We start from the raw sequence: 24863 nt of genomic DNA, 5'->3' as shown, positions 1-24863 counted from the left end.
TCTGCCTCTTCCCCCTACTCAAAATTAATAAATAAACATTTTATTTTTTTAATTTTATTTTTTAATGTTTTTACTTATTTTTGAGAGAGAGAGACAGAGCGTGAGCAGGGGAGAGGCAGAGACAGAGGGAGACACAGTATCTGAAGCAGACTCCAGGCTGTCAACACAGAGCCCGACGTGGGGCCCGAACTCACAGACCATGAGATCATGACCTGAGCTGAAGTAGGAAGCTTAACTGACTGAGCCACCCAAGTACCCCTAAACATTTTTTTAAAAAGATGCTTGGGGTGCCTGGGTGGCTTAGTCAGTTAAGCATCTGACTCTGGATTTCAGCTCAGGTCATGATCTCATGGTTCATGGGTTTAAGCCCTATGTCTTGCTCCATACTGACAGCATGGAGCCTGCTTGGTATTCTCTCTCTCCCTCTTTCTCTCTGCCCCTCCCCCCTTCCTGCTGTGTCTGTCTCTTTCAAAATAAATAAATATACTTTTTAAAAAAGATGCTCAATATTGGTAGTCATTAGGAAAATACAAATCAAAACCACAGTATCACTTCACATCACTAAGATGGTTAAAAAAAAATACAGACAATAACAAGTATTGGTGAGGTAGAAAAATAGGAACTTCATATGTTGTTGGTGGGATTATAAAATGGTACAGCTGATTTGGAAAATAGTTTGGTTGTTCCTCAAAAGGTTAAAAATAGAGTTACCATATGACTCAGGTAAATACTTACAGGCATATCCCCAATAGAATTGAAGACATACTATTCCACAATATATAAAGAATTCTTATAACTTAACAATAAAAAGACAAATATCTCAACTAAAAATGGGCAAAGGATCTGAACAGACATATCTCCAAAGAAAATATACAAATGGCCAACCAGCACATGAAACATGATTAGTCATCATACATACATGAGTGTTCATAGCATTTTTTGCAATAGTCAAAAATTAGAAACAACTTACTGATGCATATGACACTATTAATACATACAACAACAGTAATGAATCTCAAAATACTTTTGGTGAGTGAAAGAAGCCAGACAAAAAGAAAAAAGTGCATATTGTATTATTCCATTTATATAAAATTCTAAAAAATGCAAGCTAGAGAGTAACAGAAAGCCCATCAGTGGTTACCTGGGGATGGGGCACTGGAGGGTGGATGGAATGATGTATTACAAAGGGGCAAGAGGAAATTATAGGGAATCACGGAAACTTGGTGGTGATGGTTTCATGGGGGTACGTATATGTCAAAACTTAGCAAATTGTACACTTTTTGTACACGGCATGCAAGGTATGCAGGTTCCTGTATGTCGATTATACCTCGATAAAGCTATAAACAAAAAAGGAGTAGATCTTTGCAAGGTCCTTTACAGCTTCAGTTATACCTATTAGAGGGAATTGTCTTGAAGCTTTGTATCAAAATAGTGCTTCATACTAGGATGTCCAAATCATTGGGACCAAACTGGAGATTTTGCTTGGATTATTCAGAGACATGCCTTTGTTCTTCACCTTTCTGGGATGGTGTAGACAGAGCCTCAAAGCCCAGTGGAATGACAGAAGTGCACTGGCAAGCCAGTGGGAAGACATCCAGGGTAGAGGAGGAAACGGGAAATGACAGCCTAATGAGTTCTGCTTTTTCCAATTTCTTTAAGTCTATGATTCAGAGGATCAGCTTGCTGTGGACATTCCAGACCAGTGAGGTATCTCAGGTCCTTGAATGCATAGACATCCCAGGGGAGAAAACAATGGAAGACAAGATGGAAATGAGAAATGCCTTTTTCGGTCTCTTGACCCAAATGCAAGGAGCTAAGAGGATATGGAGGAAGAGGTGGAAGTGTCCCTTCTCTGCAGGAAAGGAGATTATGATTTGATGGGGTCTGGGGAAATCAAATGTAAGAAACTAAAGACCTGAAATGTCAAGCCTCCAGGGATGCCTTTTAGATGCACGTGCTAGAGGAGCAGAAGGAAGGGGGTGATACTCTCCACCCACCCCAGCCCCCTCTACTGCCCCATTAGTAGTGAAAGCCAAGAAGGTAAAGAATGAAAAGCCAAGGGGCATGCTTCAAAGTCATTTGTCAGCTGGGCAGCTCCTTAAATGTGCTACAGCTGAGAGATCACCTTGTGGGGAAGCACTGGTGGAGATAGACCCAGCCCAGGAGGCTGTCACCCTATCCTCAGCCCGCACCTGGAGCAGATGCTTTAATGCCTTAAAGGAAGACAATCAAAACTCTAAAGGCCCAGGGTGACTCCAGACAACATTTACACCTGAGGAGAGTAGCATTTTCTTTTGATCCCAGAGGGTGATAAGTTATGAGCTTCAAGTCTGGAGCAGGAGAATTGAGTGTTCTTGTAATTTTATCCTACACAGCAAAGCCACAGAAACCCTTCTTATTCAGAGGAATGTAGACATCAAGTATCATACCTCATCTCCACCTTCATTTCTCCAGCTGCACCTACACCATGTGCAGTGCACCTCCCCATCCCCCCAAAAGCTGCTTACATCTGCCAACATCATAATGATTCTTTAAATTACTAAGGCATCTCATGGTTTATAAAGCCCCTTCTCCATTATTTCATTTTGATTCTTACTCAACACCATGAGACAGACACTGTTTCTCTCATTTAAAAAAAATGTTAAAAATTTTTTAATGTTTATTTATTTTTGAGAGAGAGAGACAGAGTGCAAGTTGGGGACGGGCAGAGAGAGAGGGAGACACAGAATCTGAAGCAGGCTCCAGGCTCTGAGCTGTGAGCACAAAGCCCCATGCAGGGCTCGAACTCATGAGCTGTGAGATCATGAGCTGAGCCAAAACCAAGAGCCAGATGTTCAACTGACTGAGCCATCCAGGCTCCCCTCTCTCATTTTTTAGGAGAGGAACTTGAGGGATTAGAACACAAATGTTCAGATTAATCCATTCATTTGCTCATTCATCCATTCACATATTCATTCAAATAATGACTGAACACCCATTATGCATCAGATGCTGATTGAATGCTGAAGACATAATGATGAAACCAGACAGCTGCAGTCCTTGCCCTTGTGGGGCTCAGTCTAGTTGAGTTGGGGAGGGAGGCAGAGAGACATTGATGCAACACAAATCTAGTTGCAAACTATGAGAGATGCCATTACAGGGACAGCTGAGAGGCCAGACAAAGCATCTCTTGAGAGTTAGTTGACCTTAGAGTTGAGCTGATGGATGAGGGGTGTCAGTCAGGAGATGATAGGGTGAGGTAGAGAGTTTTCTAAGAGGAAGGGAGAACATTGGGAAGGCATTGTGACAGGAACGGACATGGAATTACAGACAGAAAGGGGGTGAGAGGTAAGAGAGGAGTCTGGCAAGGGGGACAGGGACTAGATTATGCAGGGCCTTGCAGACCATGGCCAAGAATTGGGCCTCGATCCTCAGAGCCCACAGAAAGTTTTCAAGAAGAGCAAGACCAGCATGACCATAGCACTGCTATGGACAGTGATGTGTGACAAATGATAAAGATTGAATGAGGTTGGGGCAGTAGAAACCTAGATGAGTGTACAGACTTTAGAGGTAAAATTGACAGAAAGTTCAACCTGTTCACATGCCAGGGATGTGAATGGAGGTAGTGGGGCATAGTTGGTTGAAAAGTGACCCCCCAAAAGATATGTCTACATCTTAACCCCTGGAACATGTGAATGTAATCTTATTTGGAAAAAGGTCTTTCCAGATGTAACTAACTTGATGATCTCAAAATGATATCATCCCGGATTATCCAGGTGGGCCCTAAATTTAATGACAAGTGTCTTTAAAGAGTAAGGTAGAGGGAGGTTACTGCAACAGAAGAGGAGAGGGTTATGGGAGGATGATACAGCCCCAATCCAAGGATGCCTGGAGACACATTGGAAGCTGAAAGAGGCAAGGAAAGAGTCACCCCCAGAGACTTTGTGATTTTATTTTATTTTTTAAATGTTTATTTATTTATTTTTGAGAAAGAAAGCAAGCAAGCAGGGGAGGTGCAGAGACAGGGAGACAGAATCCCAAGCAGGCTCCACACTGTCAGTGCAGAGCCTGATGCGGGGCTTGAACCCACCAATGGCGAGAGCATGACCTGAGCCGAAACCAAGAGTCAGATGCTTAACTGACTGAGCCACCCAGGCACCCCAAGACTTTGTGATTTTAGACTTCTGGCCTCCAGAACTGAGAGAGAGTAAATTTCTGTTGTTTTAAGGCACCAAGTTTTTGGTAATTTGCTACAATGGTCTTGGGAAATTAATACATGGGATTTTTCTGTAAAATGGCTGCTTTTCTTTTTCTTCCTTTTTTCCCCCCATAGTGTTACTTTTTAAAGGTTGGTACACTATTATACTCTTTCTTTATGCATTCAGGAAATGTATGAAAGGCAAAGAAAAGAGAAACCAAGAAAATCTTGGTCTGTGACTAGGGTTAGAACCCATGTGATGGTTGGTGCCAAACTCTGATCACTTTAGGGGTACAAAGTTGGATTTGGGATGAAGCAAAACTGACCCAGATTATCCTCCTGACTTTAACCTCATTGTCTCAGAGCTCCACGTCCATAACCAAACTGGCATAGACTCTACACCTAGTCCCCAACAGTCTTTGCTCTGGCTCAGCACAAAAAGGTGCCAGATTTGGGATTGGATAACATCCCACCTGATATAAGTCTAGATAAGATTAACCAGCAAAGTAAGAGGAAGAAAGGTTCAGTGGCTCACTGGGCCTTGGGGATAACATGCTCATTTGGGAGTGGCTCTCCTAGGCCCACTCATGAGGGCCTTACTGCCTGAGGAAGGAATCCACATGCTTCCCTTGGGAGATCAGAGTATTTATAGACTGTAGAGGGGAGGAAGGATGGAGGCCCCTGGGAGACGTCATAGAGGATGTGCAGAGGAAATGTAACTGCTCTGAAAGACCAACAGGAGGAACAGGGACCTGTGTGGCTCTGGGATGGGCCAAAGGATCAGAAGGAATTGAGTTGGAGGTGAGGAAAAGGGGGCAACTCTGTGCAGATGGGACAGCAGCAGGAGCAGAGGGGCAGTTAGTTCTTCGCCTTCTTGGAGGATCTCTCAGGACCTATTCTGCTAGTAAACAGTGAACCCTTTGAAGACATTTGAACTATGGCTGATTATCTGGATTCCATTGCCATAATATTTTTCAGGAACACGATCACTGTGTCAAATGAGGTGTGTCTGCGAGCGAACCTCTGGTGTCTCTGAAATATATAAGAGAACCAGAGAATGTATGTAGTTTGCCAAGAAGTTGGAAGAAACATGGGAGTGGAATAAGCATTTCTGGGACCCTTGGAGTCCCTTTGGGAGTGGCTGAAAGGTGCTCCACAGAAGGATTTTGCGTGCAGTAGAGCTGAGAGCGATCAATACTGTGGATGTAAATAGAGGCATGCAGTTATGCTGCAACCTGGCTACTTCTTGACGTTTTGCAAAAGTGACAACTTGTATTGGTTAGTATTTGAGTCTGTGTGCTTGGGGAAAGGACAAGTGTGAGAGAAAAGATCTCTGTCTGTGGCCAGAATTAGGATCCATCGATGATCATGACTAGGAGGCACTGGCCACCAAGGTGAAAGTAGAATCACACAACTAGATGAAGAAGAAACCACAGCAAAGTCCAACAAGTCCCAACAACCAGGGTTTTTTTCCCTCTCCAAACAGTCACGAACGGCTTTGATTGATAGACTAGGTTCCAGGCTAGGTTTGGCATAACTAACATCATGCTCTCTGATTAAAATGAGTAAGTTAATCACTGAATGTATCTTAAGCATGTACTGTATGGTAAGCATTGTGCTGGTTGCTCTGGTGGATACAGATGAGTTAGAAAGCTCAACTCTGGGGGCAACTGGGTGGCTCAGTCAGTTAAGTGGTTAGGCGTCTGCCTCTTGATTTCGGCTCAGGTCATGATCTCGTGGTTTGTAGGATCGAGCCCTGAGTCAGGCTCTGCATTGACAGCACGAAGCCTGCTTGGGATTCTGTCTCCCTCTCTTTCTGCCTCCCGCCTCTAAATAATAAATAAAAACAAAGAAAGCTCAATGCTGGCCAATGGAATTCAAAAGACAGATGCTAAGTAATGATACAGTGAAAATTCATGTGTTCTGCTGGTGCTTAACCAAGCAAAGATCATTTGTCATGGAACTAGTTAGTGAGGCATCAAGTAGCAGCTAACCTCTTCGGCTGTTTTTCAAGTTCTGTTAAGTAGCTCCAGAGACAGGGGTAGCTTGGAGACTCTTCTTAAATATTTTTTATCAATGTTGCTGCTACTGAATTTCTTTGCTCATTAATTTAGCTTATGTCTTAGGGAACAGATTAGATAAGCGATATTGGAAAGACACATTATTATGAGGTGCTCCAGAAGGACTGGGCTGTGTAATGACGATCCTATACCTAACTACAGAGCTCTGAGCACCTGCACAGCCAGCTGTGGCACCACTTGGCCACTGAGTGAGAGCTCTATACTGGGAAGGCATGGCGGGAAAAGCAGGAGATGGGAGTTACTTAGAACGTAGATCTTCATCCTGACTTAGCCATCAGCTTTCTGTGTAAACTTGGGCAAGTCACTATTCTTGTGTGGGCCTGGCCTCAGTTTTTCCATCTGCATAATGAGGGAGTTGGGGCTCTTTCTGTTATGAGATTTCTCTGATTACTGGCCAGGTCATCATTCTCCCGATGTCCTCTCCCCACTGCGCTTTTTACATTATTCCAGTAAAAACAACCACTACATAATTGGGGGTGGGGGACGTTCACATCTCTTTGTTATTTCTGCTAACTGTTGGTATTGATCCATCTAGGAAACCCCTGCACAAGTTGTCATGATTTTGCCCAAATAAAAGTATCCAAATAAGGACATGATATATATCATAAACCCAGAGTAATTATTAATATGACTATACAGCTCCTTCCTGCATTCAATGAACATTTATGGAGCATCTGCTTTGGACACCAGCACTGCTGGTGAGAACACAAAAATGAATAAGACAGTGTTACTAACTCAAAGTATTGGTAAGACATACACACAAATATCTATGAAAATATGTAACATTTATATAATGTTTGCCTTTCTCGGAGACCCAAGCACTATACCAAGTATTTTCTAGGTATACCTTTATTTAATCCTTCCGATAACTCAGGGAGCTAGGTACTAGCCCTTTTTTCCAGATGAGGAAACTAAGACTCAGAATGGACAAATAATTTGCCTGAAGTTACCTATTTAGTAAGTGGCAGAGCTGCGTTACTCCAGAACCAAGATGTTTAACCATTATGTTTCACTGCTTCATTGATTCAAGACAATATGAGTTCGGTGTTAAAAGTGCAAATAAAGTGAACCTTCAAGAGAGTGCAATTCAGGAAGGTTAAGAAAAACTGTATTGGGGCGCCTGGGTGGCGCAGTCGGTTAAGCGTCCGACTTCAGCCAGGTCACGATCTCACGGTCCGCGAGTTTGAGCCCCGCGTCGGGCTCTGTGCTGACAGCTCAGAGCCTGGAGCCTGCTTCGGATTCTGTGTCTCCCTCTCTCTCTGACCCTCCCCCGTTCATGCTGTCTCTTCCTGTCTCAAAAATAAATAAACATTAAAAAATTTTTAAAAAAAAGAGAAAGAAAAACTTTCTTACCAAAGGTTCTGGTCCTACCTCAATAGCTTTTGCTGCTTGTTCTTTTGTTTCAAATTCCACAAAGGCAAATCCCTTCAGATCTGCAGTAGATTTATAATGTGGTATACTTATATAAACAACGGGGCCACATTTCCCTAATACTCTTGCAATCCAGCCATGATTAACATTTTTGGGAAGTAATGCCTACGATAAATTAGAAGCAATATTAAATATACAATTACTGTTTCTCCAGGTCAATAAATTTTTACTTGTAATGTTTTTTTTAGAAAGTGCAAATAAAGTGATATATGGGCCTAGAGATGTGAGCATTTGCTTCTCAAAGCTCAGTGAGGGAAGAGCCTTCAGTTAGGGCTTTAAGGTTAGGCAGGCCTGGGAAAACTACTTAACGTCTATAAGCCTCAGTTGCTTCATCTGTAAAATGGGGATGATAAGGAATAGGATTACTTCACAGGTGTGAGGATTAAATGAATTAATACATGTAAAGCATTCAGAACAGTGCTTGACACATGGCACATGCTCAATACATTTCAGTATATCAGTATCATCATCATCACCATCATCATTGTCATCGTCATCTGTGGGGACAGGCAAAGAGGAATAGGCTGCAACAGGATTGCACTCTGTGGTTTCAGCAGCCAGACCTGCAGGTTAATAGTTGGGTTATGAACTGCCAGAGGTAATCCCTTTTTGCATTGACTTTGAAGCAGGGTGAGCTCCATTTAGAGCAGCTAAATGAAAGTCACTAAAGTGTCTCTTTGCTCAAAAGGATGAAGCTTGATATTACCCTAGGGTAGGACATTGTCTCCCAAAGGCCCCCGTTAAAATGAATACCATACCTAGGAGGCAAAACCTCAAACCAGTATCACACATTAACTCCCTGGATCAAATGCATTCAGCAGATTGGCTCCAGCAGAGATCGGTGCTTTGGGGGAATAAGACAGTGAGCAGTTTTGATGGCTACTAAAAAGACAGGTGTGGATGGAGCAGAGCAAAGACAGAGCCTTTCCTTCTTGATCAGTTTCAAGAGGCCAGAGGCCTGAGCCCTAAGCAGGAGGGGCATGTCAGGAAGAAGAGAAAAGTAACATTGAATGAGCAACTTCCATGGACTAGGGACCACGCTGCTAAGTTCTTTACATGCATTATCTTATTGAATCTTGCAACCATAATACGGTAGGTACTATTACTATCCTCATTTAACAGCTGAAGAGATGGAGGTTCAGAGAGGTTAAATCACTTTCCCAGGGTCACACAGTTAATGAATGACACTGAGGAGGGGGAATTTGAATTCAGTTATTTGAAATTCTAAAAGCTGGGTCTTTTCTAGTATACCACTGTGGTCACTCAAACCCAGAAGACAGAGCTGGATGAATCAATGGAAGTGCATCAACTGGTGATTGTGACATAGGACACTAGCAGTGCTGAATAGCTTGTGCACAGCAGTGATAGGGTGACAAGACACAAAATGGCTTCACATAGGTCAGCTATCTCATGTCTGTGTCCAATAATACACTGAGTCCTACCCTTGCCCCCAGGATTGTCCCTGACCTTGATTGGAAACTGAGTCTTACCCTGACCCAATACTCCTATGCAACAATGCACTTCAGAGCTGCTTGCTGCCTTGGGGCTGGAGGGTGGAGGTGGTTTTGTGTACGTCCTCTGTGCCCCTGAAGAAGCACTTTAAAACATTTATTTGCTGGGGCACCTGGGTGGCTCAGTCGATTAAGCATCTGACTTGGGCTCAGGTCATGATCTCGCGGTTGGTGAGTTTGAGCCCCACGTCAGGGTCTATGCTGTCAGCACAGAGCCTGCCTTGGATCTTTTGTCCCCCTCTCTCTCTGCCCCTCCCCCACCCCGCCTCTCTCTCTCTCTCTCTCTCTCTCTCTCTCTCTCTCTCTCTCAAAAATAAACATAAAAACATTTATTTGCTGATATTAACTCAATGGTATCATCTTCTTCAACAAATGAACAAAGGTAGCACAGTTATGTCAACAATTATTTCTTCAACAAGCAGTTTCCAGGTGCCGAGTATGTGCTAGGCACTATCCTCAGTACTATCATTCCAGCGACCTTAAAGTCAGTGAGTGGATGGGATGCCTGGGTGGCTCAGTCACTTAAGCATCCAACTTTGGCTCAGGCCATGATCTCACGGTCTGTGGGTTTGAGCCCCACATTGGGCTCTGTGCTGACAGCTTGGAGACTGGAGCCTGCTTCGGATTCTGTGTCTCCCCCTCTCTCTGCCCCTCCCCTGCTCATGCTTTGTCTCAAAAATAAATAAAAACATTAAAAAAATTTTTAAAAAGTCAGTAAGTGGAGACAGATATGAAAACTGGTCATTTGAATATGATATTAAGATCTATGAGAGCCCCTGGGGGTTTCAGAGTGAGCAATCAATGTTGCATTCCTTGCCTTATGGGCCTCAATTCTAGAATGGGTATGCTGGTGGTGGACCCTTTCCACAGGCCCACAACGCACAGCATGCAGACACAGAAGTGCTCCCAACTCATCGCAGGAGTAGCTGCCAATAAAAGATACAGCCACAGCTGTTATGAAGAGGGCAAATTCTCTGTAGTCAAGAGTAGCCTGAGAAAGGAGGAAGATGAAATCTTGGATCTGGGACTGGAAAAAATGGAGGGAACTTGGTTAAATGGAGAGACAGATTAGATTAAAACATGATTCTCCCATGTGTTCAACTCTTTAAATCTTGTTTTTAAATGCATGCCTTCGATCTACTTTGCGCTGCTTGCCTTGAATGCTATTGGTTTGCTTTTGTATTTTTTCCCCTTGTGCATTTGAAGTTAGGTAAAGTGGGAAAAAGGATTACAGGACAAAGAAGAATGAATGAGGTGCTTTAAACCCAGCACTGTGTGATAGAACTTTATCAATGACTGGAAGTTTCTGTTCTGTGCTGTCCAATATGGTTGCCACGGGCCACATGTTGCTACTAAGCAACTGAATTGAGGCCAATGTGACAGAGGAAATGACTTTTTCATTTTATTTTAAATATTAGTATCCACTGTATTGGAAAGTGCAGCTCAAACCACTCAGCAAATAGCTCATGCACACCCTAGTAAAGGTGCTCCTAGGGGCACCTGGGTGGCTGAGTTGGTTGAGTGTCCAACTTTGGCTCAGGTCATGATCTCTCAGTCTGTGAGATCAAGCCCTCCCTGTGGCTTGTTGCTGTCAGTGCAGAGCCTACTTCGGATCCTCTGTCCCCCTCTCTCTGACCCTCCCCCACTTGTGCTCTCTCAAAAATAAAAAAAATGTACAAATGCTTCTATTAACCTAGTTATGGGGGCACTCGTTTGGGGTTTAACAGGCTTGATCCATCAGGGGCTGGAGGATCACGCTTCCTATAAATGACCCTACAAGGATTTGTTCCTCATTTGCACAGTGCCTTCAGGTACCTTACCTCATTTAATCCCCTAAGAACCCTGAAGAGAAGAGGATAGAGATGATCATCCTCATGAAATCCAGTAAGTAGGTAACTTTAGCAAGCCCCTACAGCAGATAAGGGTGCAGACTCAAGGCCAGGTGTTTGTCCTCCTAATTGGGAGGCTCTTTCCAGGGGGACAGCACCAGCGGAAATGAAATCATCTTACTAATGCCAACTGCTTGCAGCCTAAGCCTTATGTTGCAGGATTTTATTACCTCAATACCCAGGATCATTGTCTCGCCGCTTCGAAGAATGAAGAAGTGGACACAAAATGAGCTGCAGGCAAAAGTTTATTAGAATATCAGATTAGAAAGGAAGAACAGTAGGAAAGCTCTCTTTACAGAGAGGGGGCATTCAAAAGTGAGTGCCCGTGGACTATAGGCAAGGGTCCTTGCTTTATAAGGTTCTGGTCAGCTCCCCTATCCTTCCCCCTTGTTCCTTCTCAGGCCCTACCCTTATTGGCTGGACAACTCTAGGTGCTGGGTTGTCCATTACTGATTGGCTCTATCCCATTGTATGAGGGGTGGTCTATGGTCATACTGTTCCTTATGGGTCATAGGTTTTATGGTCTACTACTTATTTTTAGTCAGGTCTTTTGTCAAATTCCTGAGGGAAACCTGAGGGGGAGTAGGTGGGGTTCGTTACATTCTTAAAAGGAACCTTAAGCCTGAGGGAGTTTGCCGTAGTCAGACATTCCCAGCATTGTTCCAAAATATGTGTTTGTCCCCACCCAGGGACCTCAGGTCCTATCTTTTCCCTCTCTACCTATTTTATCCTCTCTTTCCCTATCATACGTACAGGTGAAGAGAGGCACTCTGCTTCACATGGCTCTGCCTTTTTCCTACTGGACTGTGGCTAATAGGGTCATAGACTATTAACAGGAACCCTCTTTTAGTCCCTTCCCACTGCCTTGATTGACGCAATATGGATGTTTTTGAAAACTTCATTTATATATTCAAAATTAGGTACTGAGCCCCAACCGGGTCCCAGTCAGTGTTCTAGATCTGGGATACAGCTGTGCACAAAGCAGAGATCCCCTTCTTGTGGAGTTGACAGTATGAGTGGGGGCAGACAGACAAGAAATAGTGTATATACTGGATTGTTTTAACATTTCAAAAATATTTTAAATAGGCCGTGGTCTCTCACATCTTTTATGGCACGCACACTGTCCAATGTATTTTTTTGTGTGTAAATCTGCACCTGCACTTCAAGAAACTGTCTGGCTGAAATGTGAAAACACCTTTCTATTCAGTCTTTACCATGTGTCGAGTGCCACCTATGTGCAGAGTCTGATACTAGGAACCTTGGAGAGATGCAGAAGAATGAGAAGACAAGGTCCTATCTTAGGGGCTTCCCAGCCCTGTGAAAGAGGCAGTCCTTTCCCTTCGGAGCTCCTAGCCTGTATGAGCTGACAGACTAGTTTGGGAAGGCAAATAACTTCAGGACCCACTTACAAAGGGGAATCCCAAGTACGTGCAAAATGAATCCAGGCTAGACTGTTCAGAGTTGGGTAAACTGTTCCCTCTCATGATGATGGGAAACAAGAGAGGGGACACCATAGGAGCTGCTGTCAGTCTTGGGCACAAGCCTAAACAGTCACCCCCAATACAAACCCAGCTGAAGACGCAGAGGAGAAAGGAGGGCCAGTGTGTGTGTATAGGAGGGGAGGTGTCTTGGCTGGGGAGTGGCAGCAGGAAGGAGCCGGTCAGAGGTGGAGGGGGTAAGTGGGGACAGCCTAGGCAGGGGGGTCCTCCCTGGAGCGCCCTGGTTCCTGGACAGCCATTAAGGAAGCGAGGTGAGAAAGGGTTAAGTGTGCCCCTCCACCGCCCCAAATGCTTCCTGTGTTTGAAATCCTTCAGGTCTCCAAAATCCTCTGGCCCCCAGCCAGGCGGGCATTGTCCAGGAGCGGTTGTGGGTTGTCGGAGCAGCGGTGCCGCCTTTGTTGTGGGGCCACCTCGAGGTTCCCTCTCGCGCCCTGGCTGGGGCCGCACAGTGTGCGCTGGGAGGGGGGCGGTGCGGGAGGCTTGCGCTCTCTCTCTCTCTCTCTCTTCCTGCCCCCCCCCTCCAGCCCTCCAGCCCTCCAGATGACCACATGACCAAGTGGGCTCGCGGCCAAGCCACAAGCTACAAAATGCAGCCCCTGGAGTGAGCGGGGAGCGTTCTCGCTGGCAGCCTGGGCCACGGGCAGTCGGAGCCGCGGCCGAGCAGCCAGCCTCTTGGAAAGAGCTCGCCGCCGTCCCCGAAGCCGCCCGCTGAGGCCAGTGTGGCGGCGCTGTCCGGCGGCGGGAGAGGGAAGCTGCCGGAGAGGCGGCGGCGAGCGAGCGCGGCAGCCGGCCAGCCCGTGGCGCAGCCCGGCAGCCACGCGAGCTCAGCGCCCGCACGCACGCACGCACGATCCGCGGCTCGCGCCTCGCTTCGCCTCGCCTCCCGCCCGGTCTCCCCGGCCTCCCCGCCCCCTGGCCCCCGGCTGCCGCGCGGCGGCAGAGGAGCAGCATGAATCTGCGGCGGTGCGTGCAGGCGCTCCTGCTGCTCTGGCTCTCCCTGACCGCGGCGTGTGGAGGTGAGTGCGTGCCCTGCCGCTCGCCCGCGAACCCCTCGCCGCGCTCCGGGACCGCAGCCGACGCGCTCCCTCCCCTCCACCCCCCAGCTCGCGCGCTCTCCTCCTCCCGGGACCGGGCGCGAGCCCAGCGGGAGCAGCCACGCGCCGGCCGCGCCGGGCCACCGGCTGACTGACAGGGCGCCTTGGGCCAGGGACCCGTCGGCCGACCGGGCCGACCGCTTCCTCCGTGGGGGAGGGGGGGTGCCTGGCTGGTTCGGGGGCATCACCCGCCCGGGGCCTTGCCCCTCCCGGCGGCCCCTCGAAGTCCGAAGAGCTCAGGGCCGCTGGCGTGCGCCCCGGGTCCCGCGGCCTGCACCCCGCGTGGTGGAGGGTGTATGTGGGGCGGGTGGGGGGGGGGCGTCCGTCTTGCTCCCCGGGGATCAGTGGAGGGAACCGACCTGACTGAGCCTGGTGGGCTGGCCTCCCGAGTGGAAGGTTTTCCGGCACCCGGAGGTTAGGGGCCAACCGCCGGTCCTGGGGCGCGGGCCACTGGGGATGATGTGCCAAGATGCAGACGTGACACTTGTTGCATAGGCAGGAGTGCGCGGCGGGGGCGGCGGCGTGGAGCCCAGCTGCTGCTCCTTCCAGCCTGCATGGGAGCGGAGGCAGGCTTCCCCGGGGCGGCCAGGCAGGGCCAGGCCAGGCAGCTCTTCTCTTCCCTTTTCCCAAGGTCCTGTCTGGTCTGTTCTCCTGCTGCTGCACGAGAGGCCCTCCTCGCAGACTCCTCGACACCCCGGGGACTCCTTGTTTGATATCCTGGCCCTGGCCTTTACTCGGCCCCAGGCAGGCTTCACCTCAGTCCCCGTGTCTCCAGGCACCCAAACAGGAAACGTGGACCTGACTTGACACTTCCATGCCAGGAGTCCTTTCTCCCCCACCCGCACCACACACCGCCCCTCACCTGGCATACTTGGCCCTGGTGCTCCCTTGCCCTCCCCAAACCTGGTTTCCCCAGATGCCCTGGCAGCCCCAGCCCAGGCTGCTTGTCCCCTGTGCGTCAGTGTCTCCTGGGGCGGTCAGTTCCCACCTCCAGCTGCCACAGTCCTGTGATCTGGCTGTCACTGCTGCCTGCCTGGCACCACAGAAGGGGAAGGCCAAGACCAGGTGGACTAATGCCAGTGCCAGGGCTGGAGTCACAGAAAGGTGGGAGCAGAGGGAAGGAGAGGGCAGGGCAGCAGGTTTGCTGGAGGAAGGGCATGGGGCCCTACTTAGTTCCAGACCCTCCAGAGCAGGAGGATGGCCTGCAGCCCAGGAGCCTCTGAGGGGCCTGGAAGGGCTCTACCTCTCTCCCTTTGTAGGCTGCCTCCTTTCTCTGCTCTTGCCTTTTGGCACTGCCCTGGCCCTGGGAGCATTGCCTGGCTTCTCAGAAAGGTGCAATTGGTTGGCTCTGTCACCCCCTGTCTTCAGCTAGCTGTCCAGTGTCTTCTTCTCCAGGACCCAAGTGCTGGGTCAGCCTCTTCCTTGGTAAGAAGGAGCCGGGCTTTTCTTCAGAAATCCCTGTCAGGCAGGCAAACAGAGAGCAAAAGGTATGAATGAGGAACACCACATGGACCTGCCCTCCAGGAGCCTGCTATCCAATGCAGTTGGCAAGACAAGACACCCGCATGACACCACTGCTGGCAAATAGTCCAAGGTGGTGCCTTCAGGGAAGAAAGAGTGGGTGCAGAGAGGGTGTCCCAGAGAAATCTGGGGCTTTCTGATCTACATACTTGGTGCTCCCCCAAGAGACTATGGGGAGACCCTTGGGCAACCGACTACCACTAGAACCCTTTCAGGATCCAGCCAGTAAAGGGAACAGGACAGCTAGTTTCAAGGGGGAAGTAACACTGTGTTTTGGCCCAGACCCTGTCACCTCTTGCTTTAATTCACCCTTCTTCATTAGGCCATCTGTCTTCATGCCCTTGTTTGGGTAAATTGAGTACCCTCACATTTTGCTTAAGCCTAGCACTGGACACTTCTAAGGTTCTCAGTGTCTTTTCCATTCCATGACATCTCCTGGAGCCAAGGAGGGGCACTTCTGGGCAGGTGGCCACCAGCCAAGGGTCTGGGTACCTATGGCCTGGCTCCTCCTGCTTCCTATCCTGGATCAGAAACAGGGACCCAAAACCACCTTGCCGTTGGCCCAGACTTGCATGCTCTCCCCAGCCAAAGTCTCCAGTCAAAGTCCCAGGCCTGAAAACCTTGCTCCCTCCACAATATACTCTGTCCTGACTTGGAATGTCCTCCCGCCCTCCCCTTACCAGACACACACAGACTCCTTCAGTGCCTCCTGACCTGGATACACCTGGTTTTCTGAGTCTGAGAACTGCCGGGCCAGGGCCAAGTGTCCCTTGGTCTTTGAGCACCTCTCTTTCTCCTTCTCCCCTCCCCCTCCTCCCCCTCTTCCTCCTGAGCCCTAACTCAAAGCCTGCAGTCACGGTGATAGTGTGAGTGAGGATAGCCTACTCTCAGAGAAGGGGCATCTGCACCCCATCCCCAGTCCCTAAGTGCCAAGCACTCTTGTAACCTGAGTCAGGCCTCTCCGGCGAAGGGTTAATGCAAGTGAAGTGAAGGGCCAAGCTGCCAGAGTGTGATGCGTCCAAGGGCAGCAAAACTGGCCCAGGAAGATAGCTCAGGGCACTGGGGTGGAGGGCTGGGCAGACAAAGGAAGGGTGCCTCATCAGGGAGGTACCTGTGGTACCACAGAGCAGTGGAGAGGACACAGCCAGTGGGTCACCAGCAGAGCACTCGTGTGGACTTTTAAAGCAATCATAAGATAGGCTGGACGGCAAGAGGAAAAACAGGTGCCTCATTCCTGGTGAGGCTGGCATGTTCCTGAAAAGTCACATGCACTTCTTTGTGCACTGGCAGGGTTAGAGTTCAGGTTACATGAAAATCAAATCCTGTTCACCCCTGACAGCAGTTCTCAGTGCAGAGATGCTGGAGCCCTGTTCTGATGGTGCTTCAGAGAGCAATGGCTCCAGTTCCTCTAGGCTTCAGATTCTTTGGGGGGTTGCCCTAGCTTCCCCTTAAGTAGCAAATGAGTTGGAAGAAAATATTTAAGTGCACTGAGGATGGCCGCCATTTCTAAAGGGGAATTCTTTTGTACAGGAAGGACCTCTGCAGTGATGAAAATCAGCAGCCTTCAAATGTCCCTTTGGACAGGATAAAGCCCGGGTTTCAGGTGTCAGCTTATCTTAGGGTGAGCCAGACTCAGAATCAAAAGTAGGAAACAGGTGGGTGATGGGATCAGGGTGTGGGAGGAGCTGCAGACTTCCTGCTACAAAGAAGACAGTGAGCCCCCCCACCTGATGGGATGCAATGTGCCAGGGGCTTCTGGGTGGCTGCTCTCTGGGGTCTGGCTCAAAGTAGTTCTTCTCTGCAGGCTTGGAGTCTAGATGTCTCCCTGGCCAGAGTCTGAGCCAGCATCCCTGTTCCCCATCCTGGTTCTTGACCTCCCCCCACTTAGGGCTTTTCACCCCTAATCCCCCCTTCCTTACTGCCCCAACATGCATAGTCCTGGGTGCTGAATACTTGGAGATGACACCCTCCCCATCTAGGCACCTTGCCTCTCTTCTCCATGCCCGCTATACCCCTGGGGCTGTAACCTGTGCCATCGTGCCCCCACCCCCACCCCAGCCCCCGTAGTCCAGGACATGGACTCAAGAACCAAGGCCTCACATTATTAAGACCCCTCAGGTCCTTCCCTGTGCCTGGCCACACCCTCACCACAGTCCTTCCTGTCCTGAGTGTTTCTCTGGTACTGACTCCTTATCAGCTTCATTCTTACCCACCTCAGTGGTCAGGAAGAGCCTTGAGGGGACCCCAAAACACAGGGCAGAAGCTGAAGCAGCTGAGGTTGGCCCCAGGAGCCTGGGTGGAGAGGGCCCAAAGGACAAACCTCGCCTGCTTTTGGCCCAAGAGGAGGATAAATGCCTGGAAATTGTGTGCAAAGGGAGGAGGAATCATGAGAGCCAAGGAGGCAACAGAGGAACCAGAGCATGGGGATGCTGGAGGCAGGAGGAGGGAAAGGAAGAGCCGCCAGGGGTATGACTGGGGGGCTAGCAGCCAACGGGTGGTTCTATGGAAACTGTGAGCTAGTTGTGGGGATTCCTGGATGGATGGAAGTGGGGCTTGAGGGGCAGGGACATAGCTGAGGGTGAACCCGGTGGTGTGGGAGGAGAGAGACTGGGATTAGTGATCACTGACCTCAGAGGCTGTATTTCTGCAGGCCAGCCCTGGACTGGCCATTGCACAAGTTCCCCGCAAGTCTGCCTTCTGCCCGGCACTTTCTCATCTCCCTGTTCTGCCTGCTTCCAGAGGTCAGGCTTGTTTCTGGAGTGCAAGCTTGCCTTCCCTGGGTGTGCTGCAGCCTTCGTGAGAGCCCGCCCACGTGCCTTCTCCCTCACTGTGCCTAATGACACCCAGCACCACTTGGATTCTATCGTCAGGGCTTGGCCTGACATCAGGAGGCTTCTACTCTAAGCCAGACGTGGACAGATATAGAGCAGAGCCCTAGAGAGCAGAAGAGAAGCCAACTGGGATTTAAGTGAAAGGGGTTTACATCAGACACAGGGTAGGGGTGTGATCTGGGGATGAAAGGAGATGGGGCATCTGGTGGGGGGGGCAGCTGCAGCAGACCACACCCCTCTTGATGCACACACTTGCTGCTTCAAGTGACCATTCACTCAGTGGTTCACTCTTTCATTCATATAAGATATTTTGGTCTCTAAATCTGGTCATAAACTGAATGGAACCCAGCTTAAGGCATACAGAGCCAGAGACAACCCCCCACCCAGCCATACCCACAGGGAGATCACAAGGAGCAAGTGAGATGCCTAAACACTGATGAGATGCCCAGGGGTGAGGTGTGAGATCTTGAGTACTCAAAAGTGGGTCACCTGCATATTGAAGGATGTAGGAGCACAGTGACATGATGTTCTGGATTTGCTATGGAATGCTTCACAAAGAAAGGGGATAACTAAAGCATATGTGACTCCATCTGGAGAACTGTGGAATCTGGGTGATGGGTACATGGTGCTGGGGGGAGTCATGTCATTGAAATATATGTTTGAAATGTTTTAAGTGTATCCATTGCAAGGGTACAATGGAGGGGGGGTTATTGCTTGCTGTGCCCTAACCAAGTATAGACATATGCCCCAAACTGTACCCCACAATGATGTTCTAAATGAAGAATATGTTTGCGCCTGCCAGAAACATGAGAGAGCTGCCAAAGGACATAAAGTGAGCTCCATAAATCGCAAGATGTGAGTAGTAGCCAGGGCAGTGTAAAAATTGCAAAGTGTTCACCAAGATAGAAGATAAAAACAAAGAAAAGCTTTGATGAGTACTATCTCATGAAGAGATTGCCCTCTACCATGAGCCCATGGCCCCCTGTCCATTTGCATCAGCCTTCCTGGCTAACAGGCTTTCTTCTTCCTGCAGGGCCCCTGCTGCAGCCTTCTGATGGGAATGGGCTGGAGGAAAGCAATGTCCGCCACCTGGTGCAGCCCAGAGGGTCGAGGAATGGACCAGGGCCATGGCAGGGAGGTCGGAGGAAATTCCGCCGCCAGCGGCCGCGCCTCTCCCACAAGGGCCCCATGCCTTTCTGAAGCAGGTACTTGAGCCTCTGGTCAGTGGGCAGTGGAAGGAGCAGGGAGGGACAGCCTGGAAGCCTGGTGGCCCTGCTGCTTATCACTGGCAGACACCTGTCCCAAGAAGTTCCAGCCCCACACATAATACAGGGGCTTACAGAACACCCATCTTAGACCTTCCTTTTACAGACATAGAGACCAAGGCCCAGAGAGGGCTTACACCTCAGGCCAATCTCCCGACTCTCTAGGAATAGGGTGCCAGCTCCCCTCCACCCTGCTGCCTGGGTTTGGGCAGGCTGGCCCAGTTGGAGAGTTCTAGAAGTCCTGGGGAGCCTTGATGAGCTGGAGAGGGGTGCCCCAGGGTATGCTTATAGGTGTGCAGGGTGGATGTTCGCTGGACAGGGGGAGGGAAGCAGAGAGCCTTAGGGGCAGTAGGCAGAGAACAGGAAGAGAGTTGCCCAGAGCCTTGGGAAAGAGAAAAATCCAAGGCAATAGCAGAGAAAGCAAAGCCTAAGACTGTCCCTGAGACCTGGCTTGCGGTGTCACCCCTGTAGCCTGGACAAGGTGGCACCAACTCAGAGACCTGGGGCTTTAGGCTCAGGGTTGTGGGGAGAGGGGAGTGAAGCCTGTCTCCTTTCCTTTCCCAGATTGTTCTTTTGACCTAGGACATGTCAGTGACTTCTCTCTGGTCATTTTTGTCTCTTTAGGACTGAACGGGTCCCTGAGTACCCACCCCCTGCAACTCTCACCAGTCCATAGATTGGTCTTCTTCTCTGGAGCCCTCACATCCATTCGCCTCTCATCTTGCACCTGTCCTTGCTGCTGATGGTCCCGGCTCTTCTCACCCACCGGCTTCCCCAAATGGCGTGATCCTGCCCCTAGTTGGGATGATTCCCTTTCTCTCCAATGGATCCATTCAGCCCCTCTTCCTGGCTCTTCCCTAGACTGATTTTGGAGACCCAGCACTGGAAGGCCAGCCTTCTCCTACCCCACCCCCCTTCCTCTAGTCCCCACCTCCTCCCATCTAACAGCCCAAGCTTCACCCAGCCCATTCTTCCTCGGGCGTGCTCTGCGGGCTGGGGGGAAACACTCCCTTCTTCAGTGGGCCTCAGCAGATCCCAGGCTTTCCAGTCAGGTGGACCCTTCACCAGGCAAGGAGCCTCTGGTTAGAGGGGCTGGGGCATCAGGATGCAGACAGGTGCCTGGGGAGGGGCATTGGAATGGGGGTTGGTTCTCTGGTGAAGGGGAGATGGGAGGCATTGGAGAAGAGGAGGGATAGCTGCTGTGGCCTTTCCTTCATCCCATGTTTGGCTTAAGGAAGAGGCAAAGGAGAGGGGCCATGAAGTACTTTGTTACCTCTCTCACCTTTCTGTGTCTCCTAACACTGCCCCCCACCCCACCCCCAACTCCTTCCCTCCCTTGCCAGCTAGTTTAAGCTCTCACTCAGGAGATGGCTCTGTACCCTCCCAGGAGCAAAAGCCAAGCAGGAGTGTTTTTTGCCAAGAATCCCAATACCAGCGCCAAAAGGAACCTTGGTGATCACTTAGCTCCGCCTTCTTATGCAAACTCCTGCAAAAATGGACCTGGAGAGGGATAGTGACCTAGTCAGGGTCACTGCAGAGCCAGAATGAGGACCCAGGTCTCCCGCCCCCATTTGATGATGTCCTCTTCCCTCTTAATGATATCTTTTCAGAACACATTAAGTGCCTTTCCCAAGGTTGGGGCTGGGGGTGGCAGGGAAGGGAGAAGCAAGCCAGCTATGAACTGCCCCGTGGTGGTGTGGGGAATGAGCTGCTCCCGCCTCCCTGGCCTGCCCCTGCCAGTCCATTTCCCAACTGGGGATGGAAAGTTCCATAACTTGCCAGCTGCCCCCATTCCTGCAGCACTTCCAGACCCCAGGTATTCTTATAGGGGCAGCTCAGGTACTGAGGCTACTGTTCCAACCCCAACACTGGTTGTCAGAAGCCAGAAGGTAGCCTTCAGGAATTGGACTCAGTAGCCTTCCCTTCATGTTGACTGGACCTTCTTTCCCAGGGGCCTTTCCTTAGGGGATGGGCAAGGGGGAGAAGAAGGAAGGGAGGGAAGGAAGGAGAGAAGGAAGGAAGGAAGGAAGGAAGGAAGGAAGGAAGGAAGGAAGGAAAGATGGGAGGAAGTATAGGTCCGAGTAGGCTTCCTTCTCAGAGGCCTCCCAGGGGAGACAAGAGCCTGATGGCCACCTATGTATGTGTGGGGACAGGGGGAGTCAGGGCCCCCCGAGTCCCACAGTAATCCCAATATTGCCTAACCGCCTCTCCCCCTTACCTCCGCTGCTGCTAATGCTACTGCTGCTGCTGCTTCAAGGCCCACCCTGAGGAGCCAGTCTGGGCACCTGCTTCCCCCTACACCCCTCAGGCTGGGAGTGGGGGCTGGCCAGTGTCCAGAAAGCCTCTTCTGCCACTGATGCCCCCACCAGGGATTGGGTCTTCTTTCCCTTCCCCCTCTCTGTGTCTCCTGCCTCATCAGCTGCCCAGCCCCATGGGGAAAGGGGGAAAGCTGGGGAAGGTCCAGAGACACAGGGTGGAAGAGGGCAGTGGGGGGCTGGGGGACCGTCTTATTTAAAATGGTTGTGTATGATTCTTATACTAATTTATACAAAGATATTAAGGCCCTTTTCATTAAGAAATTGTCCCCTTCCCATAATTATGTTCACTGTGTTTGTAAAGATTGTTCTGTGTAAATATGTCTTTATAATAAAGAGTTAAAAAGTTGACAATTCACCCTTACTCTTGGAGGTCATATTCAGGAGGGGCATTCCTGTCCCCTGAGGTCCATGGTTGTCCCCATGCCCACATATCACACTTGCGCGGAGGTAAGTGCCTGCATCCCTAATCGATTCCAGGTCAAATGGCCTTGAACCAATTTGCCACAAATTCACAAAAGGACTCTCTATGCTTAATGACTGGTTCACATAACAGTCCACTTTTAAATGTTTTGGCGTCTGTTTGGATGTCCTTTTCTTTTTTTCTTCAGTGTCATTTAAAGATTTTTAAAAAGCAGTTTATTTAAGGACATTCTGGTTAAAGGTGGGATTTCTGCTAAAATGTGTCTTATATCCTTGGTGGGTGTCTTCTAATTTTATCTACTTTTGAACACTTTCGGGACTTTTTAGCCAGTTTGCCTTTCTTGAAAATTGTTATGTTTCCTGCAATAAGTACATTTGGTAATGACTTTGTATGTATCATTTTACGTTTCACAAAATAGAGCTGCTTGATGAATGAGAACGCCTGAAAAATAAACTGCAAGGAGTTCAATACAGTTCTGCCCCATCTGTCTCACTTCTTCACGCTTGTTGTCAAAATGCCAATGCCTTGCAGAACAGAAAGGGGCACGGGTACATGCTAATTTGGTTAATCAACTCATTAGGTTCACACAGGCATACACAATACAGAGTAAAACCCAGTGAAAAGGAGACAGGAGTGATAAAAAAGGTCCATTTGATAAATCTTATGGGCTTTTCTGCAGATTTGATAAATCTGTCAAGTGCTAGAAATACATAATTTTAAAAAAAGGTCTGCAGACAAACTTGCTAAAAAGCCATAAAACTGCTCAGTAGGAGATAGAAAAAAGCCACACATAAGCATGCAAAACAATCTCGTCATTGACAAAATGCTGCAGATTGTGACATAGTGCTTTTAAAATAACGACATTATGTTGGAAGTGCCTCTTAGGAAAATTGGTACAAAATGCCTTCTTTCAAAATTACTACTTTGACTTTTAGGCAAACTGGTCATCAGAGTAACTGGTTTTAGGCAAAGAGGTTTTAGGTGGGCTGGCTTTATGCTGATTGGTCTGTTGGCTCCCTAATCACCCCCAAAGCTCTTATTTTACAAGAAGCCAAGGAGAAGGGGGTGGTGGCAGGGCAGGATAACTTAATAGTGACCCATAAGTGTATAGCCCTTTAACAGCTTTCAGAGCTCTTTTTAAAAATAACTCATTTTACCACCTTAACAACGGGGTGACATAGTCCACAATCCCCGTTTTACAAATGAGAAATGAAAAAATGGGCTCAGAGAGGTGAAGCCAATAAGTGAATCTAGAATCTGGACTTTGGATTCTAAAATGCAAATTCTTCCTATGGGACTATAGAAGTAAGTGCCCCTAATTAGAGGGAAGACTTAAGTACAAAGTGTGTTTGGCATTCTCGGTAAGTGTAATAGAAATAGATGGCATGGTGTGGGCTGGAGGGAGCCGAGAAAGGCTAATAGAGACTGTCCTTCTAACACTGGCTCCAGAGGCCCAATTGCATTGGGTTAAGTTGGCAGGAGGATGGTGGGCAGTGGAGGTGGGGTCAGGAAGGGGAGCAAGCACCTGGGTCCTCTGGGCATATGTAGTCAACTGGATGCTAGTGGGTGACTGCAAGTCTGGCATCCTAGAGGCAGAGAATGAGGGGAAGGTGAGCTGATAGCCTTCTGGGAGGATAATTAGACATCAAACCAAAAGAAGACGAGACCTATCTGTTGCCCTCTTTGATGATATCTTGACCAAATAATCACAATAGAATCAGAGTAGGGGGTTGTTTTTACAAAATGCAGAGGAAAAAAGAAAAAGGGGTTCACTTAACTGTTTCTGGATCAGAAGTCCTAGACTGAGAGGTTGAAGGGTGGGGGTGGGGGACAGAGAACTTGAAAAACAACAAATCCACCTGGAAATTAGGCAGCTTCTGCAATGACAGAGATTAGGGAGGCAGACAGATCCAGACCACCCATGGCTTTTGAGGACCCTAGTTGTGCAGTAAAATGATCCACAGTTTTCTGAAGCCTAACATTTTAGACTCTCCCACAAGCTGCAGCTTGGGCTGGGCTTCTCCACTGCGGAGAGAACTACTGGGCCTGGTGCAAGCAGCCATTCTGAAGTGCTTATATAATTTTATTTTTCAGGCCTAAAGGTTATTCAACTGAAATTTCTCACTCCAAAGTTTCTTTCTGACCAGAGTGAGCTTAGGCCAGCTAACTGCCAAAGTGAATGACGGGGCTACAGACTCAGCCAGCATGTCTCTGGAACCCTCAAATGGAAGACCTCTCCACGGCTCCTTTTTTTCTTTTTTCAAGTTATTTATTTTATTTTTGAGAGAGACAGAGACAGTGAGAATGGGGGAGGGCCAGAGAGAGAGGGAGAGAGAGAATCCCAAGCAGGCTCTGTGCCATCAGCACCCAGCCTGACATGGGGCTCAAACCCACGACACTGTGAGATCATGATCTGAACCGAAATCAAGAGTCAGACGTTCAACCAATTGAGCCACCCAGGAACCCCATCTCCAGGGCTCCGTTGAAAAGTCCGTTTTCCCGGTGTAACTGGCCAGTGCTCACAGAAGGAGCCCAGCAAGGGGCTTCCCTCATTGCTGCCTTGGACTTCAGCCAAAGGCCAGCGCCCCATCTAGAACATTTCCTTGAATGTTTCAAAACAAGGGCCAGATAGTATTTTTGACCTTGCTGGGCCATTCCATCTCTGTCTCAACTACCCCAGTCAGCTGTTGCAAAAGCAGCCATAGGCAAAATGTAAATGAATGGCTGTGTTTCAACAAAACTTTATTTATAAAAACAGGCAGCAGGTCACAATTTACCAAGCCCTGTGTCAACTCAGCCCTTGGGCCCTTGCCTGGGGCCTGAGA

The 24863-nt window shown here is 48.9% G+C and overlaps 1 protein-coding gene across 1 annotated transcript; it reads left to right on the top strand.

The window, feature by feature from the left end:
• The first annotated feature begins 13156 nt into the window (after positions 1-13156).
• Positions 13157-22510, top strand: APLN (apelin). Its single transcript, XM_004000879.6, has 3 exons — positions 13157-13604; positions 19068-19239; positions 19924-22510. Exons 1-2 carry the CDS (start codon positions 13538-13540, stop codon positions 19232-19234), a joined length of 234 nt encoding a protein of 77 aa, XP_004000928.2. The 5' UTR covers positions 13157-13537; the 3' UTR covers positions 19235-19239; positions 19924-22510.
• Positions 22511-24863: the final 2353 nt, after the last annotated feature.

Source organism: Felis catus, chromosome X (assembly GCF_018350175.1).
Source record: "Felis catus isolate Fca126 chromosome X, F.catus_Fca126_mat1.0, whole genome shotgun sequence".
Taxonomy (NCBI): Eukaryota; Metazoa; Chordata; class Mammalia; order Carnivora; family Felidae; genus Felis; species Felis catus.
The sequence above is the reverse complement of the archived record's forward strand: the minus strand, read 5'-3'. Positions and strand labels throughout refer to the sequence as shown.